The sequence below is a fragment of the Aquarana catesbeiana genome, linkage group LG05, assembly GCF_042186555.1.
Source record: "Aquarana catesbeiana isolate 2022-GZ linkage group LG05, ASM4218655v1, whole genome shotgun sequence".
Classification (NCBI taxonomy): domain Eukaryota; kingdom Metazoa; phylum Chordata; class Amphibia; order Anura; family Ranidae; genus Aquarana; species Aquarana catesbeiana.
The window spans coordinates 637,253,628-637,276,473 of record NC_133328.1 but is presented as its reverse complement, the minus strand read 5'-3'; the positions used below and the strand labels follow the sequence as shown (position 1 = coordinate 637,276,473).

General features: G+C 44.7%; 2 protein-coding genes across 2 annotated transcripts in view; both read left to right on the top strand.

The window, feature by feature from the left end:
- Window positions 1-22,846, top strand: part of LOC141145590 (E3 ubiquitin-protein ligase TRIM39-like) — a 278,243-nt gene that overhangs the window by 81,047 nt on the left and 174,350 nt on the right. The window lies entirely within an intron of this gene.
- MTRR (5-methyltetrahydrofolate-homocysteine methyltransferase reductase) overlaps window positions 1-22,846 on the top strand; it is a 122,968-nt gene that overhangs the window by 62,469 nt on the left and 37,653 nt on the right. The window contains exons 4-6 of the mRNA XM_073632409.1: window positions 7,410-7,527; window positions 11,213-11,561; window positions 14,917-15,039. Coding sequence (XP_073488510.1) covers window positions 7,410-7,527; window positions 11,213-11,561; window positions 14,917-15,039 — 590 coding nt within the window. The remainder of the gene's footprint in view (window positions 1-7,409; window positions 7,528-11,212; window positions 11,562-14,916; window positions 15,040-22,846) is intronic.

Here is a 22,846-nt window from a genome sequence, read left to right as displayed (position 1 = left end):
CCTCATACATTGCTTTCACACGGTGTCCCCACTCCTCATACATTGCTCTCACACAGTGTCCCCACTCCTCATACATTCCCCTCACACGGTGTCCTCACTCCTCATACATTTCTCACATGGTGTCCCTACTCCTCATACATTCCCCTCACACGGTGTCCCCACTCCTCATACATTCCCCTCACACGGTGTCCCCACTGCTCATACATTCCCCTCACACGGTGTCCCCACTCCGCATACATTCCTCTCACACGGTTTCCCCATTCATACATTCCTCTCACACGGTGTCCTCACTCCTCATACATTGCTCTCACACAGTGTCCCCACTCCTCATACATTCCTCTTACACGGTGTCCCCACTCCTCATACATTCCTCACATGGTGTCCCCACTCCTCATGCATTCCTTTCACACGGTGTCCCCACTCCTCATACATTCCCCTCACACGGTGTCCCCACTCCTCATACATTACTCTCACACGGTGTCCCCACTCCTCATACATTCCTTACATAGTGTCCCCAATTCTCATGCATTCCTTTCACATGGTATCCCCACTCCTCATACATTCCCCTCACATGGTGTCCCCACTCCTCATGCATTCCTCTCACATGGTGCTCCAATTCATACATTCTCCTCACATGGTGTCCCCACTCCTCATACATTACTCTCTCACGGTGTCCCCACTCCTCATACATTCCTCTCACACAGTGTCCCCACTCCTCATACAATCCCCTCACACGGTGTCCCCACTCCTCATACATTCCTCACACACGGTGTCCCCATTCATACATTCCTCTCTGTGTGACCACTCCTCATACTTTCCCCTCACACGGTGCCCCCAATCCTCATACGATCCCCTCACACAGTGTCCCCACTACTCATACACTCCTCTCACATGGTGTCCCCATTCATACATTCCCCTCTGTGTCTCCACTCCTCATACATTCCCCTCACACGGTGTCCCCATTCATACATTCCTCTCACAGAGTGTCCCCAATCCTCATACATTCCTCTCTCACGGTGTCCCCACTCATATATTCCTCTCACAAAATGCCCCCCACTCCTCATACATTCCTCTCACACGGTGTCCCCACTCCTTATACATTCCTCTCACACGGTGTCCCCACTCCTCATACATTCCTCTCACACGGTGTCCCCACTCCTCATACATTCCTCTCACACGGTGTCCCCACTCCTCATACATTCCTCTCACACGGTGTCCCCACTCCTCATACATTCCCCTCACACGGTGTCCCCACTCCTCATACATTCCTCTCACCTGGTGTCCCCACTCCTCATACATTTCTCTCACCTGGTGTCCCCACTCCTCATACATTCCCCTCACACGGTGTCCCCACTCCTCATACATTCCTCTCACACCGTGTCCCCACTCCTCATACATTCCTCTCACCTGGTGTCCCCACTCCTCATACATTCCCCTCTCACGGTGTCCCCACTCCTCATACATTCCTCTCACACAGTGTCCCCACTCATATATTCCTCTCACAAAATGCCCCCCATTCCTCATACATTCCTCTCACACGGTGTCCCCACCCCTCATACATTGCTCTCACATGGTGTCCCCACTCCTCATACATTCCCCTCTCACGGTGTCCCCACTCCTCATACATTCCTCTCACACAGTGTCCCCACTCATATATTCCTCTCACAAAATGCCCCCCCCCCCCACTCCTCATACATTCCTTTCACATGGTGTCCCCATTCATACATTCCTCTCACATGGTGTCCCCACTCCTCATACATTCCTCTCACAGTGTCCCCCCTCCTCTGTTCCTGTTGGTGGGGTCCCTGGGGTGCCCCCTCTCACATAGGGAGTAGAGTTCCGACAGCTCCCGGGCTCCACCTTGGGATGCCCTCCCTTCAGGGCTAGGCCAGGTCACTCTGAGCCATCAGGTAGAGCCAGGGCTTACTCTTGGCTCTTCCGTGCGCTGTCCTCACCATCTTCCCAGCCAGCCAATTGGAAAAGCCACCGTCCGCATTTCGGGAAGCTCCGACTAATGGAGAGGGGTGAAAACTCTCCACTCATACATTCCTCTCACACTGTATCCCCACTCCTCATACATTCCCCTCACACGGTGTCCCCACTCCTCATACATTCCCCTCACATGGTGTCCCCACTCCTCATAGATTCCTCTCTCACGGTGTCCCCACTCCTCATACATTCCTCTCACACGGTGTCCCCACTCCTCATACATTGCTTTCACACAGTGTCCCCACCCCTCATACATTGCTTTCACACGATGTCCTCACTCCTCATACATTCCTCTCACATGGTGTCCCCACTTCTCATACATTCCTCACATGGTGTCCCCACTCCTCATACATTCCCCTCACACGGTGTCCCCACTCCTCATACATTCCTCTCACATGGTGTCCCCATTCATACATTCCTCTCTCACGGTGTCCCCACTACTCATACATTCCTCTCACATGGTGTCCCCACTCCTCATACATTCCCCTCACACGGGGCCCCCACTCCTCATACATTCCTGTCACAATGGTGTCCCCATTCATACATTCCTCTCACAGAGTGTGTCCCCACTCCTCATACATTCCTCTCACACGCGTCCCCACTCCTCATACATTCCCTTCACACGGTGTCCCCACTCCTCATACATTCCCCTCACACGGTGTCCCCACCCCTCATACATTCCCCTCACACATTGTCCCCACCCCTCATACATTCCCCTCACACGTTGTCCTCACTCCTCATACATTGCTCTCACACGGTGTCCCCACTCCTCATACATTACTCTCACACGGCGTCCCCACTCCTCATACATTCCTCTCACACGGTGTCCCCACTCCTCATACATTCCCCTCACACGCTGTCCCCATTCATACATTCCTCTCTGTGTCCCCACTCCTCATACATTCCCCTCACACGGTGTCCCCACTCCTCATACATTCCCCTCACATGGTGTCCCCACTCATCATACATTCCCCTCACACGGTGTCCCCATTCATACATTCCTCTCACACGGTGTCCCCACTCCTCATACATTCCTCTCACACGGTGTCCCCACTCCTCATACATTCCCCTCACATGGTGTCTCCACTCCTCATACATTCCTCTCACACGGTGTCCCCACTCCTCATACATTCCCCTCACACGGTGTCCCCACTCCTCATACATTCCCCTCACACGGTGTCCCCATTCATACATTCCTCTCTGTGTCCCCACTCCTCATACATTCCTCTCTCACGGTGTCCCCACTCCTCATACATTCCTCTCACATGGTGACCCCCCCCTCCTCATACACTCCTCTCACAGTGTCCCCCCTCCTCTGTTCCTGTTGGTGGGGTCCCTGGGGTGCCTCCTTTCACCTAGGGAGTAGAGTTCTGACAGCTTCAGGGCTCCACGTCAGGATGCCCTCCCTTCAGGGCTAGGCCAGGTCACTCTGAGCCATCAGGCAGAGCCAGGGCTTACTGTTGGCTCTTCCGTGCGCTGTCCTCACCATCTTCCCAGCCAGCCATTTGGAAAAGCCACCGTCTCTAGTTCGTCTCCTGATTGGGGGGGAAGGGTCAAAAGGGGGTGGGAAGCTCCGACCAATGGAGAGGGATGAACACTCTCCACTCATACATTCCTCTCACATGGTGTCCCCACTCCTCATACATTCCTCTCTCACAGTGTACCCACTCCTCATACATTCCCCTCACACGGTGGCCCCACTCCTCATACATTCCCCTCACATGGTTTCCCCACTCCTCATACATTCCCCTCACACAGTGTCCCCACTCCTCATACATTCCTCTCACATGGTGTCCCCACTCCTCATACATTCCTCTCTCACAGTGTACCCACTCCTCATACATTCCCCTCACACGGTGCCCCCACTCCTCATACATTCCCCTCACACGGTGTCCCCACTCTTCATACATTCCCCTCACACGGTGTGCCCACTCTTCATACATTCCCCTCACACGGTGTCCCCACTCCTCATACATTCCTCTCACACGGTGTCCCCATTCATACATTCCTCTCACAGTGTCCCCACTCCTCATACATTGCTCTCACACAGTGTCCCTACTCCTCATACATTGCTCTCACACGGTGTCCCTACCCCTCATACATTGCTCTCACACGGTGTCCCCACTCCTCATACATTGCTCTCACACGGTGTCCCCACTCCTCATACATTGCTCTCACACGGTGTCCCCACTCCTCATACAATCCCCTCACACGGTGTCCCCATTCATACATTCCTCTCACACGGTGTCCCCATTCATACATTCCTCTCACACTGTGTCCCCACTCCTCATACATTCCTCTCACTTGGTGTCCCCATTCATACATTCCTCTCACAGTGTCCCCACTCCTCATACATTGCTCTCACACAGTGTCCCTACTCCTCATACATTGCTCTCACACAGTGTCCCTACTCCTCATACATTGCTCTCACACGGTGTCCCCACTCCTCATACATTGCTCTCACACGGTGTCCCCACTCCTCATACAATCCCCTCACACGGTGTCCCCATTCATACATTCCTCTCACACGGTGTCCCCACTACTCCATACATTTCTCTCACATGGTGTCCCCATTCATACATTCCCCTCACACGGTGTCCCCACTCCTCATACATTCCTCCCACACGGTGTCCCCACTCCTCATACATTCCTCCCACACGGTGTCCCCACTCCTCATACATTCCTCCTACACGCTGTCCCCACTCCTCATACATTCCCCTCACACACTGTCCCCACTCCTCATACATTCCCCTCACACGGTGTCCCCACTCCTCATGCATTCCTCTCACACGGTGTCCCCACTCCTCATGCATTCCTCTCACACGGTGTCCCCACTCCTCATGCATTCCTCTCACACGGTGAACCCACTCCTCATGCTGTCCTTTCCCACGGTGTCCCCACTCCTCATGCATTCCTCTCCCACGGTGTCCCCACTCCTCATACATTCCTCCCACACACTGTCCCCACTCCTCATACATTCCCCTCACACGGTGTCCCCACTCCTCATGCATTCCTCTCACACGGTGTCCCCACTCCTCATGCATTCCTCTCACACGGTGTCCCCACTCCTCATGCATTCCTCTCACACGGTGAACCCACTCCTCATGCTGTCCTCTCCCACGGTGTCCCCACTCCTCATGCATTCCTCTCCCACGGTGTCCCCACTCCTCATACATTCCTCTCACACGGTGACCCCCCCTCCTCTGTTCCTGTTGGTGGGGTCCCTGGGATTCCTCCTCTCACCTAGGGAGTAGAGTTCCGACAGCTCCCGGGCTCCACCTTGGGATGTCCTCCCTTCAGGGCTAGGCCAGGTCACTCTGAGCCATCAGGCAGAGCCAGGGCTTACTGTTGGCTCTTCCGTGCTCTGTCCTCACCATCTTCCCAGCCAGCCAATTGGAAAAGCCACCATCCCTAGTTCGCCTCCCGATTGGGTGGGAGGGTCAAAAGGGGGTGGGAGCTCCGACCAATGGAAAGGGGTGAGGCTAGCAGGCTGCCCAATCATCGCTCCCTCACGCAAGGTAGGCATGTTTTACTCTTGTCAATGGAAGGTGAGGAGTTTAGTGGGCGGCTGCCCAAGGAGTTGCTTGCGCCTGGTGCCACTGCCAGCGGTGAATGGGCTGGCAGGAGCTCGGGACCCAATTTCTGGTCATCTAGGCAACTTGGCCCCTAGGCTTTGTCAAGCCTGGGCCTAACATACAGTCATTTCTTCAGGCTTGTTGGCCATCATCAGTGCAGTGTATGGATACCATGGCTTCTATGGAGTAGGGCTTGGAACCTAACAAGACAGTATAACCCAATCAGTGAGTAGAACAGAAGATATTCACACATGTTGCATTCCATAAAAAAAAAAAAAAAAAATTAGAGGATTATCCTCTTTCTAGACAGTGGGTGGAGCCATGAAAATCATTGCCTTACGTCCCATCAGCCAACTGCACATCCAGAATGGCTGGTGTATGGTGCAAATATAGCCCATCATTATAAAGCAACCTTTCTCAAACTTTTCAGCACAGAGAAACCCTTGCAATAACTTTCTGGTCTCAGGGGAACCCCTACTAAAAATTACTATATCTACAACTCATGATACATTCGTGTGATGGTCAGTGGGAAGAATGTTCCTTATATTGGTGTTCAGTGGGAAGAATGTTCCTTATATTGTGGGTCATTGGGAAGAATGCTCCTTACATTGGTGATCAGGAAGAATGTTCCCTATATTGTGGGTCATTGGGAAGAATGTTCCTTACATTGGTGATCAGTGGGAAGAATGTTCCTTACATTGGTGATCAGTGAGAAGAATGTTCCTTACATTGGTGATCAGTGGGAAGAATGTTCCTTACATTGGTGATCAGTGGGAAGAATGCTCCTTACATTAGTGATCAGTGGGATGAATGTTCCTTACATTGGTGATCAGTGGGAAGAATGTTCCTTACATTGGTGGTCAGTGGGAAGAATGCTCCTTACATTGGTGATCAGTGGGAAGAATGTTCCTTACATTGGTGGTCAGTGGGAAGAATGTTCCTTACATTGGTGATCAGTGAGAAGAATGTTCCTTACATTGGTGATCAGTGGGAAGAATGTCCCTTACATTGGTGATCAGTGGGAAGAATGTCCCTTACATTGGTGATCAGTGGGAAGAATGTCCCTTACATTGGTGATCAGTGGGAAGAATGTCCCTTACATTGGTGATCAGTGAGAAGAATGCCCCTTACATTGGTGATCAGTGGGAAGAATGCTCCTTACATTGGTGATCAGTGAGAAGAATGTTCCTTACATTGGTGATCAGTGGGAAGAATGCCCCTTACATTGGTGATCAGTGGGAAGAATGTTCCTTACATTGGTGATCAGTGAGAAGAATGTTCCTTACATTGGTGATCAGTGAGAAGAATGCCCCTTACATTGGTGATCAGTGGGAAGAATGTTCCTTACATTGGTGATCAGTGGGAAGAATGCTCCTTACATTGGGGGTCATTGGGAAGAATTTCTCCCTTACAGATAACTACAAAGATGAATGGTGTCAGTGGTAACTTATCTGAGAGGCAGGAATTGCTCCAGGAACCCCTAGTAACCTCTGGAGGAACCTTAGGGATCCATGAAACCTGGTTGAGAAACCTTGCTATACGGCCATTTATTCCAACTCCACACAGCTGTTTCATGCTTGTTAGCCCTCATCAGCGCAGTGTATGAAACCATAGAAACCATGACTTCTATGGAGTAGGGCTGAGAACCCAAAAAGGGAGTAAACCGTAAAGGTCTATGGTAATGGAATCAAAAATCCCTCCAACTGAATTGGAACGTGGTTAAAGAAAAGTATTCATTAATGTTTGTGCGTCTGATTCATTTCAAGGGGCTGATAGTCTGAAGCTACTTACAGGTCTTCTGGTTTATGTTGGAGACTAAGTGATTTGGCTATTTTTTGGTTGCAGCCCTCGGCGATTCTGAATTTACCTTCTTTTGCAACGGTGGAAAAATTGTGGACAGAAGGCTCCAAGAACTGGGAGCAAAACACTTCTATGACACTGGATGTGCCGATGATTCTATCGGGTGAGTGGAATCCTTTATAAATAGGGGGCCGCTGACATGTAGATGATCCTATTGGGTAAGCGGAATCATTTATAAAATTGGGTGGCCCCTGACACCTGGGTGATTTCTATTGGGCGAGTGGAATCATTAATACTTAGGGGGCCCCTGACATATAAATGATTCTATTGGGTAAGCAGAATCATTTTTTTAATTGGGGGCTCCATGGGCCCCTGACATATGGCTGATTTCTATTGGGTAGTTGGAATAATTTTATATTTGGGGGCCCTTGACACCTACAGACAGCTATACCCAAGTCCCTATGTTTGAGAACAGCATAATAATGTTATTTTTACATGATAATATCTGGGTTTGCACAGAGTGGATTTATACTTCTTGTGGTTATTGAGGATTATATTTAATATTTTTGTCAATGTTAAGTCCGCTTTAAGGGCACTTTCACACTGATGCATTTTTTACAGCGATTTTTGCCGTGTTTGTGGTGCGGCTTTTTAGGCTCTGTTCACACCTAGGTGTTTTTTGGGCGTTTTTCTGCTCTAAGCCTCAGCTCTAAAAACGCCCAACAGGACAAATCCCATTCATTTCAATGGCCTCTGTTCACATCTGAGCGTTCTGTCGCTTAAAGCAAAACGCCCATCGCCCCAAAAAAAGTACATGAGCTTCTTTTTTGGCAGATTACAGGCGTTTTACTGCTTTTACATTGGTGACCTTTTTTAACCTTGAAAACGCCTGTACAAAACCGCCTGTAAAATAGCAACGCCTAGATGTGACTAGAGCCTAAGGGACATGTGACTCAAAAACTGAACCAAAAACGCATCACAGGCGTGTTCTAGCCATGCTTTCCATTGCTTTCAATGAGTAGGTGCGTTTTTGGTGCTTTTTTTTTTTTTTTGCACCCCAAAGATGCTGCAATCAGGATTTTTTTTTTTTCACCGCAAGCCCACCGCCTCAATGTGAACACATTCATGGATTCTAAAGGGAAGCGTTTTTTCTTTTCAGGTGCTCGGGAAGCTGACGGGGTCCATCCTCACTGTGGGCATCTGAAGCCCTCTTCTATCTATCTCCGGGAATGGGTGCAGCTGGCTACCCAGCATGCACCTCCTGATCTTGCGCCTGCGCAGTAATGCCACCGCGCGGCGCTCCTTCCTCCCGAGTCCTAACGCGTTGCCATAGCGTCACCGGCGGACGTTCCCGTCAATCATCGCAAGATTTCGTCACTAGGCGATTCGCAAGGATACATGACGCCGCTATCCCAGGAGCCCCTGCGAATCGCCTAGTGATGTAATCGCCTAGGCAGGGACTGCCAGGAGAAAGAAGATAATTAAAGGTATTTCCTTTGAAAAAAAAAAAATTTAAAAGAATTTCCATTGCGAAAAGGATGTTCACAGGGGATACCATAGAGAGGAAGTGTATGAAATGGGTGGAACTCCGCTTTAAGACTAATTTATTCAACATTATATTATTCCATATCAACATATTAATCAAAATGTCTTACCCCTCTCGGTCATGAACTCGAGAACTATTATATATAGGATTTTTATAGGGATTGGGTTTCCATCTGCTTTTAGGAAAATGACCTAATTGAGCAATAATCGGTTCAGCTTATCGGGCCTATTATGTACGTCCAAAGAGTGAACCTTCGATCACAAGCTGATGGCGGCAGTAGCGGGTTGCGTGTAGCCGGTGACTGGCTTCGAAGTGAAAGTGATGTGGCGGCTCCAAAGCTCCTGTCTACTTTCACACAGAAATAGGTGCCCCCCCTCCCGTCGGCGGCCCGCCCTCCTCCTGCCGTCGGCCCGCCCTCCTTCCGTGGTTCCCGGAATGTCCCGCGCTTACCAGAGCCCGGGAACACATCCGCCGGGCAAATCCATGCCTCGATCTCGCGTGCAAACAGTGAAACCGGAAGTGATGTTAATTTTGGTTTCATATGCACCCTTTCCTGGCCAGTACAGCCAGGGGACACTTCTAACCAAGCTGATCTGTGATTGGTTAGATGGTGTGAAGGGCAGGGGAGATATTGGGGTCCCCTAATGTCCTCAAAAAGAGTACCTGTCACCTGCCCAATGCTAACACATAGGGGTTTATTAACCTCTTGTGATAGCAATCACATAAAAAAAAAAATTAAAAATAAAAAAGGAAAATAAATAAAATGACAATAAAATATATTAACTTTAAATTAACTGCCCGCCGTCGATTTGGCGGCAGAATGGCACTCCCGGGCAAATCGCCGTAGCTGTACGGCGGGCGCTTTTAAGGAGTATAGGGGGCGTGCTCCCGCCTCGCCCCTACACGTGCCCAGCGACAGCGATGGGCACCCGCGATCGCTAGTCCTGACAGAGCGAGAACGGGGATTTGTGTGCATAAACATACAAATCCCCGTTCTGTCCGGGGTGAGGAGACCGGATTGTGTGTTCCCAGTATATAGGAACACTTATCTCTCTGCTCCCCAAGTCAGTCCCTTCCCTCCACAGTTAGAACACACACTGAGGGAACACACTTAACCCCTTGATCGCCCCCTAGTGTTAACCCCTTCCCTGCCAGTGACATTTACACAGTAATCAGTGCTTTTTTATAGCACTGATTGCTGTATAAATGTCAATGGTCCCAAAAAAGTGTCAAGTGTCCGATCTGTTGGCCGCAATAAAAATCGCAGATCCCCTATTTTGTAGACGCTATAACTTTTGCGCAAACCAATCAATATACGCTTATTGCAATTATTTTTGGTAAAAAAAAAAAAAATGTAGAAGAATACATATCTGCCTAAACTGATGAAGAATTTTTTTTTTTTTTTAAATTGGGATATTTATTATAGCAAAAAGTAAAAAATATTGTGTTTTTTTTTTTTTGTTTTGTTTTTTTCAAAAATTCTCGCTCTTCTTTTGTTTATAACGCAAAAAGTAAAAACCGCAGAGGTGATCAAATACCACCAAAAGAAAGCTCTATTTGTGGGGAAAAAATGACATACATTTTGTTTGGGCACAACGTCGCACAACTGCGCAATTGTCAGTTAAAGCGACGCAGTGCCGTATCGCAAAAAATGGCCTGGTCAGGAAGGGGGTAAATCACTTTCGTGGTTAAAGTTGAAAAAAAAAATTGCCAAACCCCCTGTTGCCAACCACAAATGCAAGCCCAGGGTGCGTACATGTATGTAAACAGTGCCCATCAGTGCCGCCTCATCAGCGCATATCAATGAAGGAGAAAAATTACCTGTTTGCAAAATTTTATAACAAACCATTTTATTTTTTAATTTTTTTTTCTTTCAAAATTTTCCATCTTTTTTTTGTTTGTTTAACAAAAAATAAAAACCCCAGCGCTGATTAAATACAACCAAAAGAATGATAACATTTTCATTTGGGTACAGTGTAGCATGACCGCACAATTGTCATTCAAAGTGCGTCGGTGCTAAAAATTGGTCTGGGCAGGAGGGGGGTTTAAGTGCCCAGTAAGGAAGTGGTTAATATTGCATGAAACTATCGCCTTTTTATTCTCCAGGACCTCTGCTTTCAGAAAATCATATAATGTTCTGGGGGTTTATGTAACTTTATTACCAAGAATTAGGATTTTTACATGTATGAGACAAAGAAAAAAAAAATTGCCCTGGAGCCCAGCTGGGATATAGAGAGCAATTTTTTTGTGATTCGACTTTTAAATGACCCAACTATCTTTTTTTTTTTTTTCTGTGCTCCAGCCTGGAGCTGGTTGTGGACCCTTGGATAGAAGGACTTTGGGCCGCGCTAAATAAAGAGTTCATGAAGAGGACGGACGATCCGGAGAAGACTGAGGAGATGAAGAGTATGGTCGGTGATCAGAATGTGCAAAATGTTCCAGAAAATCTGGACTTGCGGATGAAGGAGATAAATCTGAACGCCTCACCGACGCCGAGTACTACATTGCCGAAAGATGAAGCATCCGATACGTCTACAGAAGCTGTGCCGTCGCTCGTCCGCTCGGTGCCTCCTCTCTGCCAGTGCAGCCTCACCGTGCCCAGCCTGCCCGTCCCGTACCTGGATCTACAGATTCTGGACTGCCTTGGGAAGGTAACTTTTTTTTTTTTTCTTACTTTCAACTTACTCAAGGTTTCGAATTTCCACATAAAATGTATCCAAAATACAAATTTTACTTAGTAAACTAATCACACTAATTCAGGAGATCAAAGGCACCCACATCCCAAATAGAGAATTTATTGGAAGAACTGGAGAAGGGAACTTTAATGGTGCCACAAATATGACCAAGGTTTGTAAAAATAAAAAATATTTCATTAATATGAAAATATTTAAAGTGGAGGGCCACCCTGAAAAAAAATGCACCAAAAATCCTAAAAAAAAAAAAAAAAAAATAAAATAAAATTTTTAAACTTACCTGAACCCTTGTTGCTAGGCAGTCTTCCTAATCTGCCTGTTCCTATTCCGCGGCGTGTTCTGCTCCTAGCTGAGCGGCCCCGTTGCCTTCTGGGAACTGTGTGTGTTCCTAGAAAACCACAGGGCCATTCACAGATCGCCGCGCCGCTCACGCGTGCGCAGTAGGAAACTGTCAGTGAAGCCGCAAGGCTCCACTGCCTGTTTCCCTTACCTAGGATGGCGGTGCCGGGACCGAGAGCCGAAGAACGGGTCGGCCTCGGGCGGCCGACATCGCAGGCACCCAGGACAGGTAAGTCTACTTATTTAAAGTCAGCAGCTACAGTGTTTGTAGCTGCTGACTTTAAAAAAAAAAATTTTAGCTGGCCGGAATCCCGCTTTAAAGAGTCAACAAATGTGTATAAATAATGTGTATAAAAATTAACACAGCATGATAACAAACACTATAGTGCATATAAAGCTATTTAAAAGAAGCAATTAGCGAAACATGTGAACAGGCTCAACATGTTTCGCTATTTGCTTCTTCAGGAGCAGTAAGGCATATGTTGGCTACAGAAAAAATACAGAAGAAAAAAAATTCAAGATATCAACAAAAACAATCAATTATTACAAATCGCGATATACAAAAAAATATTTTTACCCTGGAGGTACCCTCAAAATAATTTTGAGGTCTCCAAGAACCCCTCCTGCTAAAAATGTATTTATCTACATGTATGGTAAAAAGCATTTTCAGTAGGCTGTCAAAAATTCTTTAATCCCCTAAAGTGGTATTCCACCCAAAAAAAATGCATAAATGTGCCTAAAAAAAAAAAAAAAAAAAAAACATTTGGAAATTTTTTTTTTTTTTACTCACCTCTAAATGCCTGTTGCTAGGGGGTCCCTCGTAGTCTGCCTCCTTCAGTGCCTGGGCTGGTGACATCACTTCCCCTCGGCGCAGGAAGGGCTCAGCGCTGCCCCCTCCCTCTTGTCAATCATATGGGACACGTGACAGGTCCCATATGATTGCGCAGCCAATCACAGCACCGTTTTTTAGAGCCGGTGGTCGGCTCCCGTAACAGCAACCGGAGTGGCTAACTAGCCACTCTATTGCTTTAACCAGAGTAGCTAACTAGCCACTCCATTGCTTTTAGAAGCAATGGAAGGGGACAAGTCACCCAACCGCCCCCGGCCCCCCCTCCCCCCCCCCCGGCTGCCTTCCGTAGCTCTCGGGCTATCTTGACCCACCGGGAGACCAAAGCTGCTAGTCGGAGACCCATACAAACCCAGAATCGGGCTTTGATCCGGTCTCTCACTTATGGTAACCTGGAAACGAAGACATGACACCACTTCCGGTTTACTGGGATGTTAACGATGCCATTTTTTGATCCCAGATCACCCTATAAAGAGTACCTGTCACATGCCTATTACTGTCACAAGGATTCCTTGTGACCGCAATGAAAATGTATATAAAAAAATGTAAAGCAACAGTGTAAAAAAAAAAATAGTAAAAAGTTCAATAAAATAAATTTTACTATGGATCGCTTGTCGCCATTGTGCAGGTGTGCAGAATTTTAAAGCATAACATGTTTGGTATCTATTTACACGGGGAGATGACATTTTTTAATTTTTACAAAAATATTGGGTTGTGTATTGTGCTTTTTTGCAATAAAATGTAAAAAAAAAGTGTGTTTTTTTTTCCCTAAAATTGCACAAACTGTGTGATATAAAAATTTTGCAAAACCCACCAATTTATTCTCTGGGGCCTCTGCTTTAAAAAAATATATATAATGTTTGGGAGATTCTAAGTATTTTTCTAGGAAAAAAAAAACCTGTTTTTCACATGTAAACAAAAAGTGCCAGAAAATACCTGGTCTTCAAGTGATTATTTTACCTTATGTGCAGTTGTTTGGTGCCCTTACAAGGAAAGGTGGACGTACCAGTACTACCATCCATGCATGTGTGCCTGGCCGCCATGCGCCACTGCTCCCTTTGGTGTTATACAGCGGAGGGCATTGGCTAAAAGCACAGAGCTGATCAGAGTGGCTCTGTGCCATGTGATCACTGTGACTACCAATCGCAGCAATTACCAATGTAAACACTGTAGTACTGTTTACACTGGTGAGCCTTCCCCTTCCTCTCACAAGAGAGGGAAGGGGAGAAAAGAGGATTTATTAAATTAAATTCTTTATTAAATCTTGCAGCTGCAGTGGATGAAGGAGAGATCGTTGGTCAGGGGTGAAAAAACAACGATCGCCAATGTTGTGGAATTGTTTTGGGTGTCTCTTAAAGTTCACCAATGACAGACTTTAGCTATGCAATCTCCCACTGGGCACCAATAATTGTTGAATTGGTTTGGGAATGAGGTGGGGGGGGGAATACTTCAAAGTGTTTTGCGTTTGCATACAATGAAGTTTCATCCTATAGGGAACACTCTTCCACTAATAAGAGAAAGCTTGGCTTCAGTTGGCGACTATCGAAGCCTGAGCTTACACAAATTAATTTTTTTAATCACCTAAATATCAGCGTGTTCCTTCACTTCCAAATATATGGGGCAAATATTGAGATGACATTGGGAGTGTCCACTTTCCAAAATGACAGAACAGTCGTTTGATTACACTCTGGTAGAGCGTAATCAAGCAAACGATCAGCAAAATGCACGGCTAAAGTCTACTGCACCCAGTGGCCAGTGGGAAGGATCATGCATGTCTAAAGGGATGTCAAGAATATGTTCTTTTATTTAACACTTGAGGCAGGGTGCGGTGCTTTTTTTTTTTTTCCCCCAAGGCACCTGCCAGCTCCTCCCACCAAACTCGATCTTACTAGGCGCAAAGACCAGTATTTAGATACAGTGATGAACTTCACTGGCCTGATGCTGGGGCTCTTTGTGTAGCAGATATCTTGTGGGGGGGGGAGGGGGGTTCACAGGTATCCTGAGCAGTGAGAAGAAAAGCTGCACTTACAGTATTGATGCCGGAGATTTTGCACTCGTGTTGAGCTTCCTCCGTGTTTTCTGTAAATGTGATCCCACAGGATGGTATCCTATTTGCTCTGATTGCAGGAAGCCGACCCCTCCTCGCTTTATCCGGGTGAAACCGTTTTCAGAGTTCCGATCACTCAGGCGAAGCGTCTGACTGCAGAGGGCGCTGTGAAGACCGCTTTGATGCTGGAGCTGGACATAGCGGTGGGTTTATTATTCTTTTATATTATAATGATCAGTAATGATCAATCGTTCTAACATCTAATGCTCACTATAGCGCAGGGGCAGAATTTGTTTCCTCGTTGCATATCGGGATCTGGGGCATGTTGAGGAGACCCCGGTGCATGCCAGGGTATTACTGGCACAGGAAGTAAGGGAAAATCTCCCCTGGGGGGTCATAGGAGGTAAAAAAAACCCAACAGAACACATGTACATTTTTTTTTTTTTTTTTTTTTTTTTTAGTAGATTAAAGGAAAGGCTTAAACCCCTTCCTTTTTATTTTCATCTGTGTCTCACTCTTGCACATTTCCCTCACTTCTGTCTTTTGAAACTGTTGTCACCATGACAGGAAGTGAGGGGGGACCTCTGTAAAGTTGGAGCCTTGTGGCTTCACTGCCCGTTTCCTACTGCGCAAGCGCGAGTCGCGCGGCGCTTTGTGGATGGCCGGCTGTGTTCTGGGACTCACACAGTTTCCAGAACACAGCGCACCCCATTGCCCAGAAGACAACGCGAGGAGGAGAAGAATGAAGGTCACCGCGGAGTAGGAAGTGGCAGATTAGGACGATCTGCCTAGCAACAGCCATTTCTGGTAAGTAAAAAAAATTTTTTTTTTTTCAGATTTTTATGAGCATTTTTATGTAAATTTTTAATTTTTTTTTTAGGGTGGACCTCCGCTTTAAGGACCCGAAGATTTTCCCCCTTAATGACCAGGCCATTTTTTTTTTTTGCGATTCGGCACTGCGTTGCTTTAACTGACAATTGCGCGGTCATGCGACGTTGTACCCAAACGAAATTGATGTCATTTTTTTCCCACAAATAGAGCTTTCTTTTGAAGGTATTTGATCACCTCTGTGGTTTTTATATCTTGCGCTATAAAAAAAAAAGAGCGTCAATTTAGAAAAAAAAAGCAATATTTTTTACTTTTTGCTATAATAAATATCCCCCTCCCCCCCCAAAATATATAAAAAAAAATAATTTCTTCCTCAGTTTAGGCCGATATATATATGTATTCTTCTACATATTTTTGGTTAAAAAAAATATGCAAAAAGCAAATATTGATTGGTTTGCGCAAAAGTTATAGCGTCTACAAAATAGGGGATTGATTTATGGCATTTTTATTATTGTTATTATTTTTTTTCTTTACTAGTAATGGTGGTGATCAGTGATTTTTAGCAAAACTGCGACATTGCAACGGACAGATTGGACATTTAACGAACATTTTTGACACTTTTTTGGGAACCAGTGACATTTACAGTGATCCGTGCTAAAAATATGCACGGTTATTTTACTAATGGCACTGGCAGGGAAGGGGTTAACATCAGGGGCGATCAAAGGGTTAAATGTGTTCTCTAACTGTATGGGGGATGGGCTGCCTGGGGAAAAACACAGATCTGTCTTCCTGCATAGCAGAAAGACAGGATCTGTGTGATCTCCCCTGTCAGAACGGAGGTTTCCCCTGTTTACACAGGCAGATCCCCATTCTGTCACTGTGGAGAATGATCATGGGTGGCCAGCGGACAACGAGTCCGCCCCACCCGCTGATTGGCGCGCACGTGCCCACAAACTAGAGTTACCGAGCCGACGTACAATGACGGCGGCTGGTCAGCAAGTGGTTAATCCCTTCCTCGTGCCGTAAAATATTTCAGTCGGAGTTGCACTTCAGAAGACTGTCAGATGTACAGTTTGGTATTTGCTGATCTTTTATAAATTGTTCAGAACCGTAATAACAGTACAACAAGAAAGGCACAATGTAGACACGCAATGTATCTTAAGAATAAATCAGAAGATACAGTTAGGTCCATAAATATTGGGACATTGACACAATTCTAATCTTTTTGGCTCTATACTCCACCACAATGGATTTGAAATGAAACGAACAAGATGTGCTTTAACTGCAGACTTTCAGCTTTAATTTGAGGGTATTTACATCCAAATCAGGTGAACGGTGTAGGAATTACAACAGTTTGTATTTGTGCCTCCCACTTTTTAAGGGACCAAAAGTAATGGGACAATTGGCTGCTCAGCTGTTCCATGGCCAGCTGTGTGTTATTCCCTCATTATCCCATTTACAAGGAGCAGATAAAAGGTCCAGAGTCCATTTCAAGTGTGCTATTTGCATTTGGAATCTGTTGCTGTCAACTCTCAATATGAGATCCAAAGAGCTGTCACTATCAGTGAAGCAAGCCATCATTAGGCTGAAAAAACAAAACAAACACATCAGAGAGATAGCAAAAACATTAGGTGTGGCCAAATCAACTGTTTGGAACATCCTTAAAAAGAAAGAACGCACCGGTGAGCTCAGCAACACCAAAAGACCCGGAAGACCACGGAAAACAACTGTGGTGGATGACCGAAGAATTCTTTCCCTGGTGAAGAAAACACCGTTCACAACAGTTGTCCAGATCAAGAACACTCTCCAGGAGGTAGGTGTATGTGTGTCAAAGTCAACAATCAAGAGAAGACTTCACCAGAGTGAATACAGAGGGTTCACCACAAGATGTAAACCATTGGTGAGCCTCAAAAACAGGAAGGCCAGATTAGAGTTTGCCAAACAACATCTAAAAAAGCCTTCACAGTTCTGGAACAACATCCTATGGACAGATGAGACCAAGATCAACTTGTACCAGAGTGATGGGAAGAGAAGAGTATGGAGAAGGAAAGGAACTGCTCATGATCCAAAGCATACCACCTCATCAGTGAAGCATGGTGGTGGTAGTGTCATGGCGTGGGCATGTATGGCTGCCAATGGAACTGGTTCTCTTGTATTTATTGATGATGTGACTGCTGACAAAAGCAGCAGGATGAATTCTGAAGTGTTTCGGACAATATTATCTGCTCATATTCAGCAAAATGCTTCAGAACTCATTGGACGGCGCTTCACAGTGCAGATGGACAATGACCCGAAGCATACTGCGAAAGCAACCAAAGAGTTTTTTAAGGGGAAGAAGTGGAATGTTATGCAATGGCCAAGTCATTCACCTGACCTGAATCCGATTGAGCATGTATTTCACTTACTGAAGACAAAACTGAAGGGAAAATGCCCCGAAAACCAGCAGGAACTGAACACAGTTGCAGTAGAGGCCTGGCAGAGCATCACCAGGGATGAAACCCAGCGTCTGGTGATGTCTATGCGTTCCAGACTTCAGGCTGTAATTGACTGCAAAGGATTTGCAACCAAGTATTAAAAAGTGAAAGTTTGATGGATGATTGTTAATCTGTCCCATTACTTTTGGTCCCTTAAAAAGTTGGAGGCACATATACAAACTGTTGTAATTCCTACACCGTTCACCTGATTCGGATGTAAATACCCTCAAATTAAAGCTGGAAGTCTGCAGTTAAAGCACATCTTGTTTGTTTCATTTCAAATCCATTGTGGTGGTGTATAGAGCCAAAAAGATTAGAATTGTGTCGATGTCCCAATATTTATGGACCTGACTGTACATTGTGCATGGAGATAAATGCCTTAAAGTGGTGTTCCGGCCGAAATTATACTTTTTGAATAAAATACCCCTATAATACACGAGCTTAATGTATTCTAGTAAAGTTAGTCTGTAAACTAAGGTCTGTTTTGTTAGTTTATAGCAGTAGTTTGTTATTTTATAAACTTGCAGCAGGCCGTGGCCATCTTAAGTGTGGGCATCTGAAGCCAGACTGTATTTCTTCCTGGATCTCATCCTTGCAGATCTCGCACATGCTCAGTGCAGCACAAGCAGTGTAATAGGTTTCAGGTCAGGTTTCCATAGCAATGGCAGTGTCAGAGGAATTTGCCGCCCCTTTCCAGAAGGCATTGCAAACAGGAAATGATGCGATGGGCCATGGCCAGGGAGGAGGAAGTGAAAAATGAATACAGCAGATATACAGTAGGTGCTGAGAAAAAAAATATCCAATTAGTTTACAGTGCACAGTTTAGTGAGGGATGCTAAAGAGTTGTAAAAGTGGGTGGAACTCCACTTTAACAATAACAGGTGTAGTTCATTTGCTGGTGTTATAAATTAAATCCAGCAAGATTAAAGCACCTGGACCAGATGGTTTACACCCAAGGATTCTGAAAGAGCTGAGCTCTGTTCTATCTAAGCTATTGTTTCTAATTTATTGATGGGCATAGTACCACTGGATTGGCTTAAGGCCAATGTGGTGCCTATATTTATAAAGGTGTCAAAGTCTTTACAAAGTAACCATAGACCTGTTAGTATAACTTCTATATTCGGGAAGATACTGGAGAGTTTAACCACTTCAGCCCCGGACCATTTGGCTGGCAAAAGACCAGAGCACTTTTTGCGATTCGGCACTGCGTCGCTTTAGCTGACAATTGCTCGGTCGTGCGACGTGGCTCACAAACAAAATTGACGTCCTTTTTTTTTCCCCACAAATAGAGTTTTCTTTTGGTGGTATGTGATCACCTCTGCGGTTTTTATTTTTTGTGCTATAAACAAAATAATTTTGAAAAAAACGCATTATTTTTTACTTTTTGCTATAATAAATATCCCCCAAAAATATATAAAAAAACATTTTTTTGACCTCAGTTTAGGCCGATATGTATTCTACATATTTTTGGTAAAAAAAAAAAAATAAGCGTTTGGTTTGCGCAAAAGTTATAGCGTCTACAAAATAGGGGATAGTTTTATGGCATTTTTTAAATTAATTTTCTTTTTTTTACTAGTAATAGCGGCGATTAGTGATTTTTTTATTGTGACTGTGACATTATGGCAGACAGATCGGACAGATTTGGTGCTATTTTGGGACCATTCACATTTATACAGCGATCAGTGTGATTAAAAATGCATTGATTACTGTGTAAATGGGACTGGCAGTGAAGGGGTTAACCACTAGGTGGCGCTGTAGGGGTTAAGTGTGTCCTAGGGAGTAATTCTAACTGTGGGGGGGAGGGGCTACGTGTGACACGACACTGATCACCGCTCCCGATTTACAGGGATCTGTGACCAGTGTCAGTGTCATTAGACAGAACGGGGAGATGCTCGACATCGAATCGAATCGGCGGGACCCGCGATCACACTCACGGAGCTCCCGACGCACACCCGCAAGCCACCTCTTAAAGGGCAACATACAGGTATGTTAATTTGCCTGTACGTGCCCTTCTGCCGCAGTATATCTGCGTGACGCGGTCGAGAAGCGGTTAAAAAAAACAAAACAAAAAAAAAATATATATATATATATATATACCTATATACCGTATATAATATTTTTTTTTTAAGCAACAGCATGGATTCATGAAAGGCAGACAGAAGTCGTCAAACCAATCTGATTTTTTATTATTTTTTTTGAGGCGGTAAACAAAAATGTAGACAAAGGAGTGGTGGTGGACGTGGTATACTTGGATTTTGTAAAAGCGTTTGACACAGTTCCCCACAGACGGATAATGTGTAAGGTAAAGTCTACAGGCTTGGAAAGATCAGTTTGTAAATGGATAGAAAACTGGCTAAAAGACAGAATTCAGAGAGTAGTGGTTAATGATTCTTACTCTGAATGGTCTAAGGTTATCAGTGGTGTACCCCAAGGTTCAGTGTTGGGACCCTTACTTTTTAGTATCTTTATAAATGATATTGGGTCTGGGACTTCTGTCTTTGCAGATGACCCTATGCTATGCGGTGGAATAACGTCCTTACAGGATGTCTCCAATTTACAAGCCGACCTCAATGCACTGTCTAATTGGGGCGACTAAGTGGCAAATGAGGTTTAATGTTGATAAATGTAAAGTTATGCACTTGGGGGCTAAGAATATGCATCATACATGCTAGGGGGAGTACAACTAGGGGCGTCCATGGTGGAGAAGGATCTGGGGGTTTTGGTAGATCATAAGCTCAATAATAGCATGCAATGCCAATCTGCGGTTTCCAAAGTGAGCAAAGTCCTTCCTTTTATAAGAGAGGTATGGACTCCAGAGAGAGAGATATCATTTTGCCCCCCTGTACAAATCATTAGTAAGACCTCATCTGGAATACGCAGTTCAGTTTTGGGCTCCAGTTCTCAAAAGGGATATCGGGGAACTGGAGAAAGTGCAGAGAAGGGCAACCAAACTGATAAGAGGCATGGAGGAGCTCAGCTATGAGGAAAGATTAGAGGAACTGAATTTATTCACTCTTAAGAAGAGGAGATTAAGGGGGATATGATCACTATATATATATATATATATATATATATATATATATATATATATATACACATACATAAGGGGGGATATGATCACCATATATAAATACATGAGGGGGGATATGATCACCATATATAAATACATGAGGGGGGATATGATCACCATATATAAATACATAAATATGAACACTGTGTTAGAAAATAATCCAAAATTAGACTAAATCGTCACACTAGACAGCGCTAATGTTGAGCAATTAACAACTAAAACATGTGGTCAACAACACATGCAAAGGAAAATCCTATAACAGAAAGTCCCTTAGGAGAAAGTCCCTTATAAAGGGCAGTGATGTAAAGTTCTGCCCTTTATAAGGGACTTTCTCCTAAGGGACTTTCTGTTATAGGATTTTCCTTTGCATGTGTTGTTGGCCACATGTTTTAGTTGTTAATTGCTCAACATTAGCGCTGTCTAGTGTGACGATTTAGTCTAATTTTGGATTATTTTCTAACACAGTGTTCATATTTACGTATTTTGTTTGAGACAGCTGCTCTGCCTTTTCCCTGGTTTCCTCTTTGCTTAACCGCAAAGTGGATTCTAACTTTATATATGTATTTATGAATGGTCTTGAATATTTATATAGCTGCAAAGTGATGTTTACTCACATTTATGCACTTTTGAATGTTCATTAATATCTGTCTATACTCATCTGTATTTTGGATCAGCATAGTGACCTGGCGCTGAGTAGTGTTTCTGCAGGCCTGGTGAAACACTTGTAGTCTATATATAAATACATAAGTGGGATATGATCACCATATATAAATACATAAGGGGGGATATGATCGCCGTGTATAAATACATAAGGGGGGGATATGATCGCCGTGTATAAATACATAAGGGGGGGATATGATCGCCATGTATAAATACATAAGGGGGGATATGATCGCCATGTATAAATACATAAGGGGGGATATGATCGCCATATATAAATACATAAGGGGGGATATGATCACCATATATAAATACATAAGGGGGGATATGATCGCTATGTATAAATACATAAGGGGGGGATATGATCACTATATATAAATACATAAGGGGGATATGATCACTATATATAAATACATAAGGGGGGATATGATCGCCATGTATAAATACATAAGGGGGGATATGATCGCCATATATAAATACATAAGGGGGGATATGATCGCTATGTATAAATACATAAGGGGGGATATGATCGCTATGTATAAATACATAAGGGGGGATATGATCGCTATGTATAAATACATAAGGGGGGATATGATCACTATATATAAATACATAAGGGGGATATTATCATTATATATAAATACATAAGGGGGATATGATCACTATATATAAATACATAAGGGGGATATGATCACTATATATAAATACATAAGGGGGATATTATCATTATATATAAATACATAAGGGGGATATGATCACTATATATAAATACATAAGGGGGATATGATTGCCATAAATAAATACATAAGGGGGGGATATGATCACCATATATAAATACATAAGGGGGGGATATGATCACCATATATAAATACATAAGGGGGGGATATGATCACCATATATAAATACATAAGGGGGGGATATGATCACCATATATAAATACATAAGGGGGGATATGATCACTGGATGCATTCCTAAATG